This window comes from Geotrypetes seraphini, chromosome 14 (genome assembly GCF_902459505.1).
Source record: "Geotrypetes seraphini chromosome 14, aGeoSer1.1, whole genome shotgun sequence".
Taxonomy (NCBI): Eukaryota; Metazoa; Chordata; class Amphibia; order Gymnophiona; family Dermophiidae; genus Geotrypetes; species Geotrypetes seraphini.
In genome coordinates, this window is record NC_047097.1 from 62,895,408 (window position 1) to 62,918,354 (window position 22,947).

The 22,947-nt window shown below is 43.7% G+C and overlaps 1 protein-coding gene across 2 annotated transcripts in view; it reads left to right on the top strand.

Moving 5' to 3' along the window:
* LOC117348019 (cobalamin binding intrinsic factor-like) overlaps positions 1–20,101 on the top strand; it is a 40,476-nt gene extending 20,375 nt beyond the window's left edge. The window contains exons 5-9 of one of the 2 annotated variants that reach the window (XM_033919597.1): positions 1,268–1,464; positions 5,843–6,026; positions 14,169–14,313; positions 15,310–15,428; positions 19,507–20,101. In XM_033919597.1, coding sequence (XP_033775488.1) covers positions 1,268–1,464; positions 5,843–6,026; positions 14,169–14,313; positions 15,310–15,428; positions 19,507–19,568 — 707 coding nt within the window. In that variant the 3' untranslated portion in view covers positions 19,569–20,101. The remainder of the gene's footprint in view (positions 1–1,267; positions 1,465–5,842; positions 6,027–14,168; positions 14,314–15,309; positions 15,429–19,506) is intronic. The other variant, XM_033919598.1, reaches the window with a different exon arrangement.
* The last annotated feature ends 2,846 nt before the right edge of the window (positions 20,102–22,947 follow it).

Here is a 22,947-nt window from a genome sequence, read left to right on the forward strand (position 1 = left end):
GGACCTTACGGACCTTGCGGATCTAAAACCGCACGTCCTTAAAAATCAGAGGTCCTAATGCGTTTCCCTCCCTATGCTGAGACTAGCGGCAAAACTTTTGCCCTGAGGTCTGTGCCACTTTTCGTCTCAGCATAGGGAGGGAAAAGCATTAGGATCCGTCAGCGCTAAAATGTCATAGAGGTCTGTCAGAGCCAGAGACTAAAAGTGGCGCGGACCTCAAATTTTTTTTAAAGATGTGCATTGTGCAGTTCAGATCCGTGAAGTCCGCGAGGTCAGATGCACTGCAGACCTTTGCACATATTTTTAACCCCCCCCAACCCAGCTATTTGATCCAGTGTCATATCGCGGGGGCTCTCAGAATCAGTGCGGAGGGAGAGATCTGGAGGAAAGGACGATCGGGCTAATTAGCAAAAGCCACGGTGTGCCTCCTCACTTCTTAGCCATTAAGGAAGGCAGAGCCGGGGGCCTGAGCTGCAGGGAAAGCGGTGGAATAAGGGTCTAGGTAAAACAAGCTAAAAGGCGGGTTTGTCAATGCACGGACCTCAGAATTTTAAGGACATGCGGTTTTAGATCCACGAAGTCCGTAAGGTCCGTGTTTTACCCCTTCCCACATTACACCAAAATTCACAGGTTGAAGATTACTGGTGGGCATAAGTGCTCCAGAAAGGGAATGACACGGTGACAAAATTCATCACCGTCCCCGCGGATAACCGCGGGAAATAATCCCATGTCATTTTCTAGTGTCTATTTCAACCTCGGTCCTTCTATACCAGCATTCTTCAAAGCAAAGCTTGCGGGTCAGTGGTTGTGGCCATTCATACTCTGATTCTTATGGGAGCCAAGAATAATGAAGCCATTGTGACATCACTGATGTGATTGGCTCTTAGACACTGGTGGAATGAGGCATTATGACATCACAATATCTGCTCTGGAATGTTGCTGCTCAATCTCAGCATTCTTCAAAGCAAAGCTTGCGGGTCAGTGGTTGTGGCCATTCATACTCTGATTCTTCCCTCTCTCCTTCAAGAATGACATGAAGATGGTTTCCCGCGGTTATTCGCGGGGACGAGAACGGTGATGAATTTTGTCACCGTGTCATTCTCTACTCCAGATCTATTAAATACGGTTATTTTTATCTATTCTAAAGTTCTCATAGTTCTCTCTTACCTTGTCTTGACTTATGGTGTCTGTAATTGCAGGTGAGAATAGTCATCTTTTTAATCAAATGTTGTGGTTTGCGACACTCTTTGCGTTTGGGTTATTTCAGACACAGCATCTGTGGCAGTTATGGCTCTCACCTGCATCTTTAATGGAAAGTCGGTCGCCGATGCTGGGACAGTGGAGGATGGGAAGATGCGTAGCAGTGTGAAGGAGGCCCTCGCTGTGCTCACTTCAGGGATCCTGAAAGCGCAGAAGAGCGACGGGCTCATAGGAAACATCTACAGCACTGGCCTGGCCGCCCAGGTAGGGGTGAAGGGAGACCATAAAGAAATGCAGAGAAGGGTAGGTGGGGATAGAAAGGTAAAAAGAAGTGAAAGAGGTTTAAAGATGGAGGGATTATGGAGATAGGGGGAGGGAGATTCATTCATTAATTACTCCTCCCTCCCCTTTTACAAAGCGGTAATCGCTCCAGTGTCCATAGGAAATTAATGGGCGTAGGCGTGTTTGCTGCACGGCAGCCGCTAGTCTATTTGTTCTGTTGTCCCCTCCACTTTTTAATTTTTTGTTTTATTTTAACAATATTTTGATAATTTTGTATATTTTGAATATTTGAATATTCAATATTTGAATATTCATTATTTAAATATTTAAATATTTTGAATATTCAATATTTGAATATTTGAATATTCCGTATTTGAATATTTGAATATTTTGTATATTTTAAATATTTGAATATTTTGAATATCTGAATATTCAATATTTGAATATTTGAATATTTTGTATATTTTGAATATTTTGTAAACTGTTTAGGTATGCTTTTGATAAATGGTATATCAAAGATTAACCTCTTGTTTTACTAAGGTGCGCTAACTGATTAGCACGTTCTAACGCAGGGGTAGGGAACTCCGGTCCTCGAGAGCCGTATTCCAGTCGGGTTTTCAGGATTTCCCCAATGAATATGCACGAGATCTGTTTGCATGCACTGCTTTCAATGCATATTCATTGGGGAAATCCTGAAAATCTGACTGGAATACAGCTCTCGAGGACCAGAGTTCCCTACCCCTGGTTTAGTAAAAGAGGGAGGGGGAAGTGTGTTGGCTTCTAGAGCAGGGGTAGGGAACTCCGGTCCTCGAGAGCCGTATTCCAGTCGGGTTTTCAGGATTTCCCCAATGAATATGCACGAGATCTGTTTGCATGCACTGCTTTCAATGCATATTCATTGGGGAAATCCTGAAAATCTGACTGGAATACAGCTCTCGAGGACCAGAGTTCCCTACCCCTGGTTTAGTAAAAGAGGGAGGGGGAAGTGTGTTGGCTTCTAGAGCAGGGGTAGGGAACTCCGGTCCTCGAGAGCCATATTCCAGTCGGGTTTTCAGGATTTCCCCAATGAATATGCACGAGATCTGTTTGCATGCACTGCTTTCAATGCATATTCATTGGGGAAATCCTGAAAATCCGACTGGAATACGGCTCTCGAGGACCGGAGTTCCCTACCCCTGGTTTAGTAAAAGAGGGAGGGGGAAGTGTGTTGGCTTCTAGAGCAGGGGTAGGGAACTCCGGTCCTCGAGAGCCGTATTCCAGTCGGGTTTTCAGGATTTCCCCAATGAATATGCATGAGATCTATTTGCATGCACAGCTTTCAATGCCTATTCATTGGGGGAAATCCTGAAAACCTGACTGGAATACGGCTCTCGAGGACCGGAGTTCCCTACCCCTGTTCTAACGCATTCATAGACTAATATGCGCGCGTTAGCATTTAAGTGCACGCTAAATCGATTAGCGCACACTAATCGGTTAGTGCACCTTAGTAAAACAGGGCCTAAATAAACTTGGAAACTTTGTAAAAGTGTGGGGGGTGGGGTTAATTAACTATACTGTCTCTATGAATTGAAAAGATTTACAATGATAAGGTTCATTAAATAATTAAAAATCTAAGGCACGGATTCTCAAAACTTACCGTGCCTTTAACGATGGTCGCTACACCGGTTCCAGCTAGTTTAGCGTGCCAGTATTTTACCGCCCAATTATCTGAACGGCTCACCGTGGTCTTTTCCGCGCTTCCTAGCAGTCTCCGACTCTGCCATGCAAACGTAGTACAATGAGGTCATTACTATTAAAATGGTAGTAAAATGGGCTCATTAATATTTAAACGAGCACTCGGGGTGATTCTCTATCATCGACGGGTGATTCTCCAAATGAAGCGCCAGCTTATAATAGAGAAACATAGAAACATAGAGTTTGATGGCAGAAAAGAGCCGGCGGCCCAACAAGTCTGCCCACTCAATAACCCTCCCTCCCACAAGTCTACTCAAGACAAACTCCCCCACCTGAAGTATCCATCTTTTAAGCAAAACTCTGTGGTACCCCCACCTGTTGGGCCCATCGACGCTTGAAGTCAAGCACGCTACTGGCCTCGACCACCTGGCGAGGAAGACTATTCAATCGATCGATCACCCGTTCGGTGAAGAAGTATTTCCTGGTGTCGTCATGGAATCTTCCCCCCTTAAGATTTAATGGATGCCCTCGTGTCAATGTGGGACCCTTCAGAAAAAAATGACCAGCTGGTCCAGGGGTGCCGGTACTGTGAAAAGCTTTATACCAACAAACCCGAGATAGAAAGATGAGTAGATCAACTATATAGAAAAATCTTTCAAAATAACAGGCTACGGAGACCTTAATTCTGAAATAATAATATAACAACTTTATCATTAATATGTGTGGAGGATCCTTAGTCTTAAGACCGAGCTGTTAAGACTGAGGACCCTCCACTCATATTTATGATACAGTTATTATATTATTGTTTCAAAAACATTTTCTGTATGAATTAAGGGCTCCTTTTATCAAGCCGCACTAGCAGGGTTAGCGCGAGCAACTTTTAATCACACACTAACCCCCGCGCTGGCCAAAAAAACGACATCCTGCTCAAGGCGGCTAGCGGCTAGCGCGGCCGGCGGTTTAACGCACGCTATTACGCGTGTTAAACCGCTAGCGCGGCTTGATAAAAGGAGCCCTAAGTTTTCCGTAGCCTCTTATTTTGAAAGATTTCTCTATATAGCTACTGTGAAAAGTGCGTCTCAGGCATGTGAATCCGGTTGTGGCTCGTAATTAACCCCCCCCCCCCCAAAACCCCATATTCACATAAATTCTAGTAATTTAGGGCTCCTCTTACGAAGCCGCGTTAGTGGTTTAACGTGCGTAATAGCGCGCCCTAATTTTCGGCCACGCTAGCCTCTTGAGCAGGCGGTAGGTTTTCAGCTAGCGCGGGGGTTAGTGCACGCTAAAAATGTGCATGCCATAAAGCCGCTAACGCGGCTTCGTAAAAGGAGCCCTTGGTGACGGGGAAAAAAAAATCTTAAAAGCGAACGTCTTGAGCGCATGTATTAAAGGCGTGTCTCATACGTGCGCGTTGAAAGCTGACGATTGCACCTCCCCTCCCTCCAATGGCGCTGACCCGCCTGTGACAGACACGACGTAGCACTTGCTGGTCGTTCCCCGCCCTTCCTATCCACCCACTCTTCTTTCCGTGGACTCTTCTGCGCAGGTGCCGACTGATCTCATATAAATTGGGTGACCCTCCGCAATTTCCGCGAACCTCATTTGCATGGGTGGTTTTCTTGAGCATTGTTCGTCTTTTCTGGACCATTAAATTTGCAGCCCGCTACAGCGACCCGTCAGATTTTTACCGGTGATCTTAGAGAATTCGACCCTAAAACACATAAGAGTATAAAAGCATAGGGTCTGATATTGAAACTGTGGGAGGTAGCCCAGCTCCCTTCCGTGCTTGGTAGCGATCCCAGATGTTCAATGCCGGGATCACTGGCATTGAGTATCTGGGCCAATGTTCAGCGGCTCACACTTAGCCAGCAAAGCCGATTTTCATTGGTTGGCCGGCTAAGGCTAAGGGCCACATTCTGAGTCTAGGCACCCTTTAATTAAAATGTGCTATGAAATGGGCTTAGTGTGTTTCAATGCAGAACTTTCCTGCATGCTATACTCAAACCTATCCAGCACAATCAATCCCAACCCAATATCCAACACTCTATTTACCCTTAGATCTCTCCAATACTCTTTTATCTTCCAAACGTTATCTAAAACCCATAATTTCACCCTATTCTTATCTCCTAAAGACCTCCACTTCCCTTTGGTAACTCTTTACCCAACATATATTACCTTAAAAATTCTATGGCATCGCTTATTCTATTCCTTCAAAATTTGAATGTAATTTTTGCTTTAGTTTGGATGTAAAATTAAAAAAAAAAAAAAGAAAAGAAAGAGAAGATGAGGAAGGCAGAGCATGAAAAAGGATTTAGGGGCTCTTTTATTAACATGCAGTAGGCCCTAAGGTGCGCTAGCGTTTTTAGCGCACGCAGGAAATTACCGCACGCTACGCTTCTAGAACTAACGCCATTCTGTGCGTTAAAGCCCTAACGTGGCTTAGTAAAAGGAGCCCTTAGTCCACCCGCCAGCATGCGCTAATTGAGCTCTACTTTTTTTTGTAAGTTTTTGGGAGGGTATATGTCATGGGGGAAATGGGCGTGGAAGCATTGTCCGGCTAGGTTGTCCAAGTGGTTTTTGGAGGCGTCTTAGTTATTTTGATCATGCAAAACATTACAGTAACTGTTCTCGCCTAGTTTTGATATTTTTGGCACGCGGTTACAATTGGATCGTCTCTCCTCTCCAGGCGCTGACCGCCGTATCGGATATTTATCCAGTGTCCGACTGGAACTGTCCAAACACCATGGCTAAACTCTTAGCTGAGATCCCCCAGGGCGCATTTTCTCTGCCAGCGGCCGCCTCTCAGGTCCTCCCATTCTTGAACGGAAAGACCTACCTCGATGTGACTGGCGTCTGCGCACCAGAAGAGGGTAAGAACCTGCCCACTCAATGACACTCCAGTACTGGTGCTCTTTTCTCCCGCTTTGGGCTCCGTTTACGAAGGTACGCTAGCATTTTTAGCGCGCGCTACAATGCCCCGCGCGCTAACCCCGCGCTACGCGGAAAATACTAACGCCAGCTCTATGGAGGCGTTAGCATCTAGCGCGTGCGGCATTTTAGCGTGCGCTAAAAACTCTAGCGCACCTTCATAAAAGGAGCCCTTTCTCTCTGCAGGAATCTCCTTTCTTTGTATATTTATATTTCTTTACTCCCCTGTAGGGTTTATAATGCATTTGCGTCTCTATTTCTTTTGCCCTTTATTGTTTTTTTTTTTCTCTTTGCAACTAGGTTTTGTTTCTTTCTATGCTTCTTTGTTTATTTTGCTATTCATCTTTCTCCAGGTCTTTACCGATATATTTTCCTTAAGTGTTTGTCAGCATCTTTCTTTTGACAAATGCTCGGGGCACTTTTACCAAACAGTGGGTCATTCCTATAAACTAAGCCTATTTTTCCATTGGGGTTAAATGTCTGAAATACCTATTTTTTGGTTTTAATGGCCATGCTAATTGTGTCATTAGCAAATGGCTATTACAACAGATTAGCGCAGGGGTGTTTACCGTCTTGCCGGCTCCCTCCTCTGTCTTGCTGCAGCGTTTGCACATTTGTGCAGCCCCAGAAACATTTTTTTTGGCCAATGCGGCCCAGGGAAGCCAAAAGGTTGGACACCCCTGGATTAGCACGTAGGCTGTAAGGACAAGTCTTGCTAAGCATGTACTAATCAGTTAGCAGGTAGAAATGTAGCTTCAGGGCGCAGAACACACCCGCTCTCTGACCCCCATGACCCCCGTGGCCCCGCTCTCTGCCCCACATGAAATTTTATTTTGGGGGGGGGGGGCGGCCAGAAAATACTGGGGGATACTTCAGTATACTTCACTGTACGAGGTTTGACAATTAAGTTCATGAACTTGCCACCTTGGGCTTGTGTTGACAGCACGGTACAAACAGCTCAGTAAGATCACCCAATCAAATTTGATAATATGACATAACACAACACCGCGTAGCCATAAGTTCAACACGGTTTACAAAAGATTATTAACAGTAAACATGATCCATGATCCCTCCCATTGCCCCAGGTACATTAGCTAGATTGTGAGCCCACCGGGACAGACAGGGAAACATGTTTGAGTATCTGAATAAATTCATGTAAATCATTCTGAGCTCTCCTGGGAGAACGGTATAGAAAACTGAATAAATAGTGTGACAAGTTTCAGCCTCTGATAACCAGAGCTAGTATTGTGATGTCATAATGCCTCATTCACCAATAAGAGCCAACCTCATCAGTGATGTCACAATGACTTGATTGTCCTATACTTGGCTCACTACATTTTGATTTCTAGAGTGGCGCAGTGGTTAAAGCTACACCCTCAGCACCTTGAGGTTGTGGGTTCAAACCCACGCTGCTCCTTGTGACCCTGGGCAAGTCACTTAATCCCCCCATTGCCCTAAGGTACATTAGATAGATTATGAGCCCACCGGGACAGACAGGGGAAAATGCTTGAGGACCTGAATAAACTCATACAAACCATTCTGAGCTCTCCTGGGAGAACGGTATAGAAAACTAAATTTAAAAAAAAAAAAATTTAGAAAAAAGATGTCTTCAACTGCATTCTAAGAACATAAGCAGTGCCTCCGCCGGGTCAGACCATAGGTCCATCCTGCCCGGCAGTCCGCTCCCGCGGCGGCCCAAACTGGTCACGACCTGTCTGTATCACCAGAAGGGGCCCCCTTGCTACCTTGGTTTCTCATTGAAGTCCTAACCCTCCGGTCTTGCACATGCACGACCTGGTTGGCTTTCTATACTTATTACCTGGTTGGCTTTCTATACTTATTACCTGGTTAGCTTTCTATACTTATTACCTGGTTGGCTTTCTATACTTATTACCTGGTTGGCTTTCTATACTTATTACCTGGTTAGCTTTCTATACTTATTACCTGGTTGGCTTTCTATACTTATTACCTGGTTGGCTTTCTATACTTATTACCTGGTTGGCTTTCTATACTTATTACCTGGTTAGCTTTCTATACTTATTACCTGGTTGGCTTTCTATACTTATTACCTGGTTGGCTTTCTATACTTATTACCTGGTTAGCTTTCTATACTTATTACCTGGTTGGCTTTCTATACTTATTACCTGGTTAGCTTTCTATACTTATTACCTGGTTGGCTTTCTATACTTATTACCTGGTTAGCTTTCTATACTTGTGTTACATCCCAGCTCCTCCCCCAGTATCCCATGATCCCTTTATCCCTCAGGAATCCGTCCAATCCCTGTTTGAATCCCTGTACCGTACTCTGCCTGATCACTTCCTCCGGTAGCGCATTCCAAGTGTCCACGAACCTTTGGGTGAAAAAAAACTTCCTTGCATTTGTTTTGAACCTGTCTCCCTTCAGTTTCTCCGAATGCCCCCTCGTATTCGCTGTCCCTTTCAGTCTGAAGAATCTGTCCCTATCCACCCTCTCTATGCCCCTCATGATCTTGAAGGTCTCTATCATATCTCCCCTGAGCCTCCTCTTTTCCAGAGAGAAGAGCCCCAGCCTATCCAACCTCTCGGCGTATGGGCAGTGTTCCAGCCCTCTTCCCAGTTTCGTTGCTCTCCTTTGGACTCTCTCAAGTACCGCCGTGTCCTTCTTGAGGTGCGGCGACCAATACTAAAGTTTATAAGACTATGGGCTCCTTTTACGAAGGCGCGGTAGCGGTTTAACGTGCGTAATAGCGTGTGCTAAACTGCCAGACTCTGAGCCTTCCCTCTGACCCACTAACATAAGAACATAAGAATTGCTATACTGGGAGAGACCAAAGGTCCAGTATCCTGTTTCCAACAGTGGCCAACCCAGGTCCCAAGTAGTAGCAACCCAAGTAGTAGCAACATTCCTGAGCTGAGATTGTGATGTCATAATGCCTCATTCCACCAATGCCTAAGAGCCAACCTCAGCAGTGATGTCACAATGGCTTGATTGTTCTATACCTGGCTCACATAAGAACATAAGAATTGCCATTCTGGAAGAGACCAAAGGTCCATCTAGCCTAGTATCCTCTTTCCAACAGTGGCCAATCCAGATCCCAATACCTGGCAGAAACCCAAAGAGTAGCAACATTCCTGAGCTGAGATTGTGACGTCATAATGCCTCATTCCACCAATGCCTAAGAGCAAACCGCATCAGTGATGTCACAATGGCTTGATTGTCCCATACTTGGCTTGCATAAGAACATAAGAATTGCCATTCTGGAAGAGACCAAAGGTCCATCTAGTATCCTCTTTCCAACAGTGGCCAATCCAGGTCACAGTATCTGGCAGAAACCCAAACAACAGAAACATTCTATGCTACCGATCCAAGGGCAAGTAGTGGCTTCCCCAATGTCTGTCTCAATACTTGACTATGGACCTTTCCTCCAGGAATTTGTGCAACCCTTTTTTAAGCCAAGCTGTGCTAACCCGTGTTATCACATGCTCTGGCATTGAGTTTCAGAGCTTAACTATTCTTTGAGTGAAAAAAATCTATGCGCCTACTATTATCAGTAACATTCATTGGTAAGTATAATAATTATGAGATACCAATCCCATCCGCATTAGATGGCTTTAGTACCTCATTCTTTATTTGTCAAACATTTTATTGATTTTTTTTAGATATAAGATAACAAAGTAAACCACTTAACAAAGATGCTTATCATTTTGAATAAACAAGTTATACTGCAATGGAAATGGCTATCGGTAAATAAAGAGCACATTACATTATCTTGCAATATAACAAAAAGAATTTGTAGGCGCCCACGTCTTCAGAACTTGCAAAACATTAGGATTTCTTAAGGCTATATAGCTTCTTCAGATTTTCTTATTGAAGTTAGGTAACTCCACTGTTTAGATACTTTTAAGGTACGCCAACCGATTAGGGCGTGCTATTCGGTTGACACACCTTAGCAAAAGAGGGCCTTAGTTCTGAATTATCTTTCCAGTAGCAAATGACCCAATAAGTAGCTAATATTAACAAGTTCAACGTGGGCAGCAGAGATTTTTAAACCAGGAGTCAACGAGCATAGAACAACTATTTCCTAAGAGACGGGTATATTTTTATCTCATTTAAATATGGCAGTCATTTTATCCTAAACAGAATTCCAATAAGAATGCACATTGGCACAATAAAACAGATGCGATAGTGATCCTGGGTCTTCGGAACATGACCAGCATAAATTGGATGTATCTTCACAAGAATGGTGCCTCACTAGTCTGTTGCTGAGATAGTGATGTCATAATGCCTCAGAGCCAACCTCATCAGTGATGTTACAATGGCTTCATTGTCCTATACGTGGCTCACGTAAGAACATAAGAATAGCCTTAATGGGTCAGACCAATGGTCCATCAAGCCCAGTAGCCCGTTCTCATGGGTGGCCAATCCAGGTCACTGGTACCTGGCCAAGGAGTAGCAATATTCCATGCTACCCATCCAAGGATTGGCTTCCCCCATGTCTTTCTCAATAACAGACTATGGACTTTTCCTCCAGGAACTTGTCCAAACCTTTCTTAAAACCACTGAACGCCAGATGATCAGCCATTGTGATATTAGGAATCCTCTCTCCATTTGTAATATCATCCCCTCCCGTGTGGTTTGCAAATGCCAGTACAATTTCCCCTGCAGAGAATCCAGAAAGCCTGTGTAGTTGGAATATGAGGCTAAGTTTTCCATATACACTTTATAGCAAATTTTCAACTAGCATAAAGCACCTATGCCAGAGATGTTCCCTTAGATTCAAACATGCTAGTTCAAGAAAAGCCAGGAATGTATGTGGTTTATTTCCCCAAGTGAATTTCACCAATAGGAATGCCTCTCTTAAATGCAACAAAAAAAGATCATCTGTGAACAGTAAGAGCTGGATTAAATGGTTTTAAGTGGCTCGATAATTGGTTGTACAATTAAAAAAACAATTAGGTGCTGCTGGTCAGCCTCCTAGACTGGCACATAGGTCCATGGCGCTTAGTGACACCAAAGCACGGAAGAGGGCGTGTTTAGGGGTGGTACCAGACTTTGACGTCACTGGGCGCCTCTGGCCACGATTCTGCAAGAACCCTAGGCGCCGGAAATTGTTGCTGTCAGGTGACATTTCCGGCGCCAAGGGGCCTTGCTAGCCACGATTCTGTAAGTGGCGCCTGTCCGTGATTGGCACGCGGCAGGCACTCGCTTACAGAATCAGCCTGTAAATGTACCTTTTAAGTGATCTGAGGAGAACAATTTTCAGACAGAGCAGTTGGTAAATGGCTTCGAAAATTCTACTTGTACTGGTCGAGTTTCGAAATGTTTTAACCAGCCAGAAATGGCCGCTGACCAGTTAAATCGCTCGTTCGAGCCTATCTGCTCATACTCAGCGGCACTTTACGGGTTATCGCCGCTGGAAGTGAGCAGTTAGTCCCTAATCGAAAACTATCGCTTTTGGGGAGGGCTCCACACTTTGGCCTCCTTTTACAAAGGTGCGCTAGCGTTTTTAGCGCACGAACTGGATTAGCGCGCGCTATAGCGTGTGCTACCCGAAAAACTACCGCCTGCTCAAGAGGAGGTGGTAGCGGCTAGCGTGTGCTATTCCGGGCTTTAAGGCCCTAACGCACCTTGGTAAAAGGAGCCCTTAATTGACCAAGGAACCGCATAAAACAGAGTCCTGTCTTTATGTGGCAACCCACGGTAGGTTAAGTTCTGAATAGCAACTTAACCGGGTATGAGTTAGCCAGCTCTGCATAAACCAGATATTCAGCACTGAACCCGGACATAGCCCAGCATTGAATATTTGGGAACAATGGTGGTGTCAATCAAGAAAACACTGATACCATCTGAATATTTACTCCTTAATGTTTAAATGCTGTGCAGGAGACTGCAGTGCTTGTTTTCTCACCAGCGGTAACTCAGGTGACCGGTTCTTTATCATCACCTCTCCTTCTTTGCAGATGTAAGACCAAACAAGGATCAGGTGTGTGCAGGGTGGGTGGTATTTAAATAAGTCACAGGATATTCTCTAGATCAGTATCACTTCTGAGCTGTGCTGTAAAGGCTGCCACCATGTCATCCTTTACACTTTGTGTCCTGCTTGCGCTTGCTGTAAATGTTTGGGGACTTGATGCAGCAGCAGCTAATGGTGAGTCTAACGAGATAAGAAATAGGTATGTTAAAATCAGAAAGATAGAAGAGAGTCTGAAATATGTAGCAGGAGAACAGGAAAAGCCTAGGGCAATTGACATCAGATGTCATTACTGGGGGGGATAGGTTATCATGCCATTGTATGGGCAATGTATAATTAAATTCTGGAATTCGCTGCTGAAGAATGTGATAAAAGCAGTTAGCTTAGCAGGGTTAAAAAAAAAAAAAAACGGTCTGGATAATTTCCTAAAGTAAAAGTCCATAAGCCATTGGGGGAATCCACTGCTTATTCCTAGGATAAGCAGCCAAATTTTCTTTGCATATATGCTTTTCTATATATGAGAATAAAATTTCAAAATCATTTAGAGGATGTTGGCAGAAAAGAACCATTTGGTTTACCCAGTCCAAATGGCCCTGTTCTGTGTGATGCAAAAGGTTATACAGGTAAACTGACTGTATCCACCTTTTTGGATTTTCAGCTGATCAATAGTTCAAATGTTATTTTATAAGACGTGTGCATTTGGCTGATTTTTTTTAACAGATATTCTCAGACATTCGCTAGGTCTCAAAAACAAATCGATGCCACCTTACATAAAACTTAAGATGCTGGTAGGAATATAATGGGTATCTTAGCATTTAACGTACGCCAATGCGGATAGCGCATGTTGAATCGGTTAGCACCTCTTGATGAATTCTCCCCCCCCCCCCCCCTTTGTTATCACACACTCATTTTTGCACAAAGTTGCTACTGAAGCATGAGATGCTGATTAAAGAATGACACGGGGACAGATTTGTCCCTGTCCCCACAGGAACTCAGTTTTCCCATCCCCACAAGATTTTTCCCTGCCCCTGTCTTTGCCCCATTCCTGCAAGCTCTGCCTTAACCTCACAGGCCTTGACCACTTATGATGTTAAAGTGTTTGAGGCTTGTGCAGATGAGGACGGAGCTTAGGCACTGGTGGAATGAGGCATTATGACATCACAATCTGAGCTCTAGAATGTTGCTACTTAGGATTTTAAAGAGTTTGAGGCTTGTGCAGATGAGGACGGAGCTTAGGCATTGGTGGAATGAGGCATTATGACATCACAGTCTGAGTTCTAGAATGTTGCTACTTATGATGTTAAAGTGTTTGAGGCTTGTGCAGATGAGGACGGAGCTTAGGCATTGGTGGAATGAGGCATTATGACATCACAGTCTGAGTTCTAGAATGTTGCTACTTATGATGTTAAAGTGTTTGAGGCTTGTGCAGATGAGGACAGAGCTTAGGCACTGGTGGAATGAGGCATTATGACATCACAATCTGAGTTCTAGAATGTTGCTACTTATGATGTTAAAGTGTTTGAGGCTTGTGCAGATGAGGACGGAGCTTAGGCATTGGTGGAATGAGGCATTATGACATCACAGTCTGAGCCCTAGAATGTTGCTACTTATGATTTTAAAGTGTTTGAGGCTTGTGCGGATGAGGACGGAGCTTAGGCATTGGTGGAATGAGGCATTATGACATCACAACCTGAGCTCTAGAATGTTGCTACTTATGATGTTAAAGTGTTTGATGCTTGTGCAGATGAGGGCGGAGCTTAGGCATTGGTGGAATGAGGCATTAGGACATCACAATCTGAGCTCTAGAATGCTGCTACTTATGATGTTAAAGTGTTTGATGCTTGTGCAGATGAGGGCGGAGCTTAGGCATTGGTGGAATGAGGCATTAGGACATCACAATCTGAGCTCTAGAATGCTGCTACTTATGATGTTAAAGTGTTTGAGGCTTATGCAGATGAGGACAGAGCTTGCAGGAGTGGGGCAGGGAAAGAGCAGAACACGCGGGGACAGGCAATTGTGTTCCTGGAAGGACGGGGACAAATTTGTCCCCATGCCATTCTCTATTGCACCTTGCAGGGAAATGGGCATAGAAATAGCATCTGTGGTAACATTTCCCTTTATATTTCTCCCCAGTTAACCACATCACGGTAGTTTACACAGTTGTTAACGGTCATACGGGAGAAGATTTCAAGTATTCCATCTCTGTCGTGGTGCAAGAGGGGTCTGTGCTATTGGACGTGATGAAAATGGCTGAGAAGCTGAAACCCGATGAGTTCAGGTAAAAGATGGGGGGAAATAGTCTTGCATTGAGCCTTAAAGTGGGAAAAGGATACAAGCGATATTCAAGCAATTTTAATTATTGGAAACGACTGGGGATTTCTGTGATCTGCTACCTGGCGGTCGACACACGGATACCGCTTCTGCTCTGGAGATCGTTTCTGGCAGTGCATCGCAGCTTTGTGGCGCAGTGGTTAAAGCTACCGTGAGGTTGTGGGTTCAAACCCACGCAGCTCCTTGTGACCCTGGGCAGGTCACTTAATCCCCCCATCGCCCCAGGTACATTAGATAGATTGTGAGCCCACCAGGACAGACAGGGAAAAATGCTTGAGTACCTGAATAAATTTATATAAACCATTCTGAGCTCCCCTGGGAGAACAGTGTAGAAAATTGAATAAAGAAATAGTGTGAAAAGTTTCAGCCTCTGATAACCAGAGCTGCTATTGTGACATCATAATGCCTCATTCCTCCAATGCCTAAGAGCCAACCTCATCAGTGATGTCACAATGACTTGATTGTCCTTTACTTGGCTCACTCGATTATGATTTCTAGAGTGGCGCAGTGGTTAAAGCTACAGCCTCAGCACCCTGGGGTTGTGGGTTCAAACCCACCTACTCCTTGTGACCCTGGGCAAGTCACTTAATCCCCCCATTGCCCCAGGTACATTAGATAGATTGTGAGCCCACCAGGACAGACAGGGAAAAATGTTTGTGTACCTGAATAAATTCATGTAAACCGTTCTGAGCTCCCCCGGGAGAACGGTATAGAAAACTGAAAAAAATAAAAAATAATTCATTGGCCAAGTGAATGTAGTACTTACCACCTCCTTTGCTAACGCATGGCAGCGGCGCTAAGTGCTCCGACGCTCATATACCCAGAGAAATGTAGTATACAATTGCCTTTCCCCTTTTTCACGGAGCCCAGTAGCGACACAAGCTGCCATACGGCTGTGGTCTGTAATTCTAAAGCTTCTTGATTTTCCTTTTGCATTTTCTAGCTTTACAACAGAGGAAACGACTTGGGGACCCTTTGTCACATCCATCCACGGTCTCTATGGTAGCACCAATGAAAAAACCTACTGGCAGTTTCTAAGCGGCAATGTTCCCTTGGAGCAAGGTGAAGAATTATTATTTTTTTTTTTTTAACACAAACTTGATTTTTTAAAACATTTACTGACCCTGATGCTCTTGTAGGTGAAGAATTATTATTTTTTTTAACACAAGGTTGATTTTTTAAAAATATTTACTGACCCTGATGCTCTTGTAGATATTCCAACTCAATCTAAACTGGATTCTATTGGACTTCAGCAATGTGAAGCTCCATTCACAAATGCTTATGGTTTTATCTTTATTTTTCCTAAGGACAAGAAGGATAGGAAATCCTCCCATGATGTCACAGATGAAGCCCACACTAACCCCCTCTTCTACGAAACTGCGCTGGCAGTTTCTAGCGCGGTGAGTCATGCTGAATGGCCCCCGCTTCGTCCGAAGCTCATAGGAACTCTATGAGCGTCGGGAGCAGTGCGGGCTATTGAGCGTGGTTCCCCGCACTAGAAACTGCTAGCGCAGTTTCGTAGAAAAGGGGATAAGTGGCCATTGTATTAGAATCTGGGCGTAATGCATTATAATACAGAATTCTATGGCACACTAAGACCAGGCTTAACAGAACACTTGTTGCGGGTAGTCCCTATATATTTTTTTTATTGCAGGTCATACGTTAATGTTATTGTTAGCGTGTGGTACCTGCACAGAATTCACAAGAGATCACTTACGGACTCCTATTTAGGAAGCGCTCAGTGGTCCCACATTAATAGTGACTTAGCCAGATAGCGTGTCGTAAGTGGTGATCTTAAGGTGGCCAAACAGGTAGAAAAGGTGAGAACAAAAGCTAGAAGGATGCTTAGTTGCATAGTGAGAGGAATGACCACTATGAAAAAGGAGGCGATGACGCCCCCCTGTATAAGACTTTGGTGAGACCTCATTTAAAATATTATCTACAATTCTAGAGACTGCACTGTAAAAAAAGATATAAACAGAATGAAATCAGTCCAGAGGAAGGCTACTAAAATGGTCAGAAGTCTTCAACTTAAAGCATATGAGGACAAATTTAAACACTGGCATAGAAAGGTGAAGGGGGGAGTGGACAGCCCTGGGTGCTGCTTTGTTGGGGGTGCTGGCGCTTCTCCTCTTTCCACCTCCCCATCATGCACACCTCCGTGCCCCCATACCTCTTCAAATCTTCACTGGCTGCACGCGGCATCTCTTACCTACTGCTCATGCCAGCCTCATCTTTCTCTCTGATGTCACTTCCTGTTTGCAGGGACCAGGAAGTGACATCAGAGGGGTGATGAGGCCTGCACAAGCAGCGGGTAAGAAATGCTGCTCCTGGCCAGCAAAAATTTGAAGAGGTATGGAAGGAACGCACAGCACAGTGATGCTGGGGGACACGTGGCATAGCTATGCCGGGGGTCTCCACCTTGGGTACAAGCTTCCTTGCTACACCACTGGACTTAAAGATCTCAATATGTACACTTTGGAGTCAGGAAATATGATAGAGATATTTAAATACCTATGTGGAATAAATGCACCTGAGGCGAGTCTCTTTCAATTGAAAGGGATCTCTGAAATGAGGAGGGCATAGGATGAAGGTGAAAAGGGACAGACACAGAAGTAACCTCAGAAAATGGTGAATGCATGGAATGGCCTCCCGGTGGAGGTGGTGGAGACAACTTATTTTGTTTTATTTTGGTCACACCATCAGAAGAGAGAGATCACTGGAGAACGACATCATGTTTGGGAAGCTCGATTTAACTAGGTCAGGGGTAGACAATTCTGTATATCCACAATAAATATGCATGAGATAGATCTGCATCTCAAGGAGGCAGTGCATGCAAAGCCATCTTAGATATAGTCAGACCTCGGTTTGTGAGTACTGCGGTTTGCAAGACGAGCAAAACATTTTCGCAAACCGAGCATTGACTCGATTTGCAAGTCCCCCCACACGTAAACCAGCATCACCCCCTCGGCAAATGCCACCCTCCGTGAACCTCATTATATAAGATCAAGGAATTTCTTTAACATCAACGATCTTCCAAAGTCTTCTGATATATTATGATTTACTTGAATGTTATATTGTTAATCCTTTCAAATGTCACTTTTCATTTCTCTTCTTCATACAGTCTTATATTCTGGTTATGGGATATGACCTCTGTGGATGGATCTTTGATCTAAACACTGTTAGTCCGGCTGGACTAAATAGTGAGGTTGAATGGCTGTCTCTGACCTAAGTTTTATAAATAAAGTTATTCCAGGGCTTAGTTGGGTGTCCTGTTATGATTGGTTCAAAAAGTCACATGATCTCGGGATATTTAAAGTAACTAGTAGGCCGCCGCCGCCATGTTAGAATGAAACAGAGACTGGCTGCGAGTCTGTTTGATGGTAAGAGAAGCTAGAGTAGAGATACGCTTGTTGAATATTTGATATTCTAACTATTTGATTGTCTTTTGTTATATTGGAGTCCCGTTTTAATACTGCAAGCACTTTAAAGCTAAAATATATATTAAGTTATTTATGACTACTAAAAGCACTTTATATGATAAAGAAATAGATTTGAGTGGTAGGCAGGGGGATAAGACCAATGAGGAGGCTAGCTACACTGAAATTCTGTACTTTCAACAGATTTATTCTGTACAGAAGTAGCCACTGAGGTCATATCCCATAACCAGAATATAAGACTGTATGAAGAAGAGAAATGAAAAGTGACATTTGAAAGGATTAACAATATAACATTCAAGTAAATCATAATATATCAGAAGACTTTGGAAGATCGTTGATGTTAAAGAAATTCCTTGATCATATATAATGAGGATATAGTAAATAGATGGTGAATTGTTTAGTTCCTCATATAAATAGATATTGGATGTGTGCCCCCATGAACCGGCATTGCCCCCCCCCTTGTAAATGCCTGCCTCCCCCCCCGCGTGAACCGGCATCCCCCACCCGCCCAAACTGAAGGCTTACCCCCAATCTGGCACTGGCATGCAGCACCAACCCATAGGAGGTGCCGGTGCCGGAAGATCCTGCCTCTTCCTGGACTGGGCCTTGTGCATCTGCATGCTCAAGGCCTTCTGGCTCTCGTTCTCTCTGAGAATCTCTGAGAACATCCCTCCCCTTCATTGGCAGCAGGAGAGGGCGTCTTATTAATGCATCGGCTGCTGCCGTGGGACCAGTGCCATAAGAAGAGCTGCAAAATCTTGCAACTCTCTTGTCACAGGATTGATCCCAGGAAATGACATCTTATTAACGCATCTCCTTCGGCTGGAGAAGGAGACGGTTTATTGGTGCCAAGGCTGCAGAATTGAAGTTTGCCACGGAATGGAGCCAGAATGGGTGGGACTGGGCAGCGAGGATGGGTGGAGTGGGGCAGGACTGGGCTGGGAGTATACTCAAAAAGCTGGATCCCTTAACAGCTCTGCTTTAGCCCAACTGTCCTAGTGAAAAGAATCCCTGCTCCTCCACTTTGCAGTATTGTTACTGAGTCACCAGGCTGGCTTTATAGAGCTTTGTTAAGGGTAAAAGAGGATCAAGGCAATAAAAAAAGCTACCATGCATTTTACTCTGGAAAATAATGTGATTCCTTGATATCTGGGCCCTTTATTCTTAGATAAATCAAACCTTTGGCCTGTGATAGTTATAAACCAGTGTCTCTTGAGCTGTGTGCCCTGAAGAGATTCCAGAATTCTACTTTATTTTTTTTAAATTCCCTTCATAAGCATACCCTAGAAAAGGGGGTGCTCGGCAAAGGAGGGGGGGTCGGTAAGGAGCGAAGAGTAGAGAAGAGGGCGGGGGAGGGGCACCACCGCCTCCCCTCCCAGGCTCCACTCATTCTCGCTACGCCACGGCACTTAGGTTAAAATTTAGCATTTATACTCATGCAAGTATATGTGAAAAAACCTACGTGTATGTGCATGCAGGTATTCTGAATATTACATGCACAGTGTATCGTTAAATTTAGTGCCTGCTTTAGAGAATCCCCCAGGACAGGGTTGAGAACCACTGCCGTATAGTTAACCAAGGGTATATGAATTTTTAAATCAATAAATAATGGCCAGCCCTGCATTCTAGCTCTATTTCATGCTTTTGCTCTCTCCAGCCTCATTTTAATAGTCCCGATTTCCTTCTTCTTTTTCTCACAGGTGTTGGAAGTTATAAACCCAAGAACCATGAGCATATCCAGGCCGTCTTCAAAAATTACTGATGCCCAAAGCTTTGTTCTCCGCTGCAAAAGGCTCATCCTTTCCTGCCTCTCAAACTTTCTATCTCTAGCAGGACGGGTGAAGTCTCTCCATGCTTCTGGACGCTCTTTCCTTCCTTTCAGTCACGACACCCTACGTTTTGATAAAGAACTGAGAGAGGAGGATCTTTATTGTAATCTTACCTACTCCAAATGTAATCTATTTGTTTATATCACACAGTTCTGCACTGTCAATTTGCTATCCAACTTGTAAATCCCCTCCAGCTATATCTCCTCTGTTGTTAAAAAAAAAAAAAAAAAAAAAATTGTATCTTCACTGGAAAATGTCTAGTCAAATCTTTTGTAATCCGCCTTGAACTGCAAGGTATAGGCGGAATAGAAATCCGTAATGTAATGTAATGTTTATGGATATCTTGCTTTGCATGAATAAAGTGATTATGGTAGATAAATAAACGGGGTTCTTCCAAAAAGCCCTCTAATTTACTAATGTTCAACTTTATGTCTTCGGTTTAATCTATTAAAAGGTTTCAGCATTGTCAACGTGTGATGTATCAAGTTTTCTTCACACTACTTGTTCTCTCTCTCTTTCATCTCCCTATTCTGTTCCAAATCCCTTTCTGGCTCTGATCTATAAATGAACATCCCATACCTGGTCTAAATGGGATTTCCTAGTTTCTGCTGACATAGAAACATGATGGCAGATAACGGCCAAATGGCCCATCTAGTCTGCCCATCCGCAGTAACTAGAGAATGACATGGTGACAAAATTCATCACTGTTCCCGTCCCCGCAGATAACCGCGGGAAATAATCCCATGTCATTTTTTTGTGTCTATTTCAACCTCGGTCCTTCTACACCAGCTTTCTTCAAAGCAAAGCTTGCGGGTCAGTGGTTGTGGCCATTCATACTCTGATTCTTATGTGAGCCAAGGATAATGAGAGGGAAAAGAGGATGAGACGAAGAAGAAGTCCTGGTGAGATACAGGTGAAGCAAGATAAGTCCTTTGGATAAAGGTGAAGTAACCAGACCTCACAAGAGAAAAACCCCCTCCCCTCCCTCTTGCTCTAATAAATCAGTATATGAACTGTAAAAGATATTTCATAACCCACTTGCCAGCTGGCCTATAGTGATTGAGAAATATTCTGTTTCTGAGTTAGCTATGGTAAGCAAAAACTTGTAAGAAACAAGACTTAAATTCCGATGCATGGCACCTGGCCGGATATTATGCAAAGAGGAACACAGCTCATGGTCAGAAAAACAGAGTACTCAGGAACATTATTTAGCAAGATATATCATGTGTTACCACAGCAGAGAAGGAATTTTAGACTCGGAATTGCATATATGATAAAGGGAAAAGGGCATTTGCAGGAAAAGGTTAGGCCTTATGGCAAACTGAACAGACGTATAAGATGATACAAATAGATAAGCCAATAAATGAATCTACTTATGTATTGACGTATAAGAAAAATAACCAATAAAGATGTATCATGTGATTTAGGCTAACGTGGTATTAACCACCAAGAAATGTATAAAACCAGGCCTATAAGCAGAAATAATCAGAACAGACATCAGAGGACCCTCAGGCCTGAGGATCACATCTGTTACATTATATGCTGAATAATTTATTCTTGTAAGCTGTTACTGATTTGTTAATAAATGTATACCTATTGAAACCAGTATATAGTGTGTGGAGTCTCCATTCCGAGGTAGGCCTAGACAGCGGCCTACTTCAATAATGAAGCCATTGTGACATCACTGATGTGATTGGCTCTTAGGCACTGGTGGAATGAGGCATTATGACATCACAATATCTGCTCTGGATACCAGAGACTGTCATTCTGTAGTTTCTGTTTCAGCCTCAATCCTTCTACACCAGCATTCTTCAAAGCAAAGCTTGAGGGTCAGTGGTTGTGGCCATTCATACTCTGATTCTTATGGGAACCAAGGATAATGAAGCCATTGTGACATCACTGATGTGATTGGCTCTTAGGCATTATGACATCACAATATCTGCTCTGGATACCAGAGACTGTCATTCTGTAGTGTCTGTTTCAACCTCGGTCCTTCTACACCAGCATTCTTCAAAGCAAAGCTTGAGGGTCAGTGGTTGTGGCCATTCATACTCTGATTCTTATGGGAGCCAAGGATAATGAAGCCATTGTGACATCACTGATGTGATTGGCTCTTAGGCATTATGACATCACAATATCTGCTCTGGATACCAGAGACTGTCATTCTGTAGTGTCTGTTTCAACCTCGGTCCTTCTACACCAGCATTCTTCAAAGCAAAGCTTGCGGGTCAGTGGTTGTGGCCATTCATACTCTGATTCTTATGTGAGCCAAGGATAATGAAGCCATTGTGACATCATTGATGTGATTGGCTCTTAGGAACTGGTGGAATGAGGCATTATGACATCACAATATCTGCTCTGGATACCAGAGACTGTCATTCTGTAGTGTCTGTTTCAACCTCAGTCCTTCTACACCAGCATTCTTCAAAGCAAAGCTTGAGGGTCAGTGGTTGTGGCCATTCATACTCTGATTCTTCCCTCTCTCCTTAAAGAATGACATGAAGATGGTTTCCCGTGGTTATCCGTGGGGACGGGAACGGTGATGAATTTTGTCACCGTGTCATTCTCTAGCAGTGACCTTTTTTTTTTTTTTGGCCACTGTAGCTGAAAAAAGTGTTGGCGTATTTTCTTAAAGTCTGCAAATTGGAACTTTGCAAAACGACAATAACACTCTTTTCAGCTGCAGTGGCAAATGAACATCAGATGTAGGAAGTTGGTTAGCCTGATAACCTTTCAGCACCCCCTCCTACATCTGAACAGCAGGGCAGAGGGGCATTTAAGGGTTACTGCAGAAACAGTCACATTAAAAGTCCCTATAACTTGCGTCTATTGTATGGTGAGCCCTCCAAAATCTGTACCCACATAAAGATGACACTTGCAGGCCTAAGGCCTATTGTGGTGTACAGGTGGGTACAATAAGTTTTGGCTGGGTTTTAGAGGGCCACCATACAGTATAAGCACTCGCTTCAATCAATTTGAGTAGTGAGATTGTATGGGGCAGGAGCATAGGAGGATGTACTCTTGCCCTGGCTCATCACTGGACCAGCAGGGGTTAAGGTAGGCCTGGGGAGAGGCCTGCGATAGGTTCATGTCTGTTTTATCATTTTCTCTTTGAGAAATTCCCTAACCTTTATTCATCCTATTTGGCTGTTGTTTTTTTTTAATAATCTTTATTAAATTTTCCAACTACAATTGTGCACAGAAATAATTCATGTACATATATTACAAGAAAAGCACAATAACCTTACATATATTTTTTTTTACATATTTATTTATTTATTTACATATTTACATATATTTACATATATATAT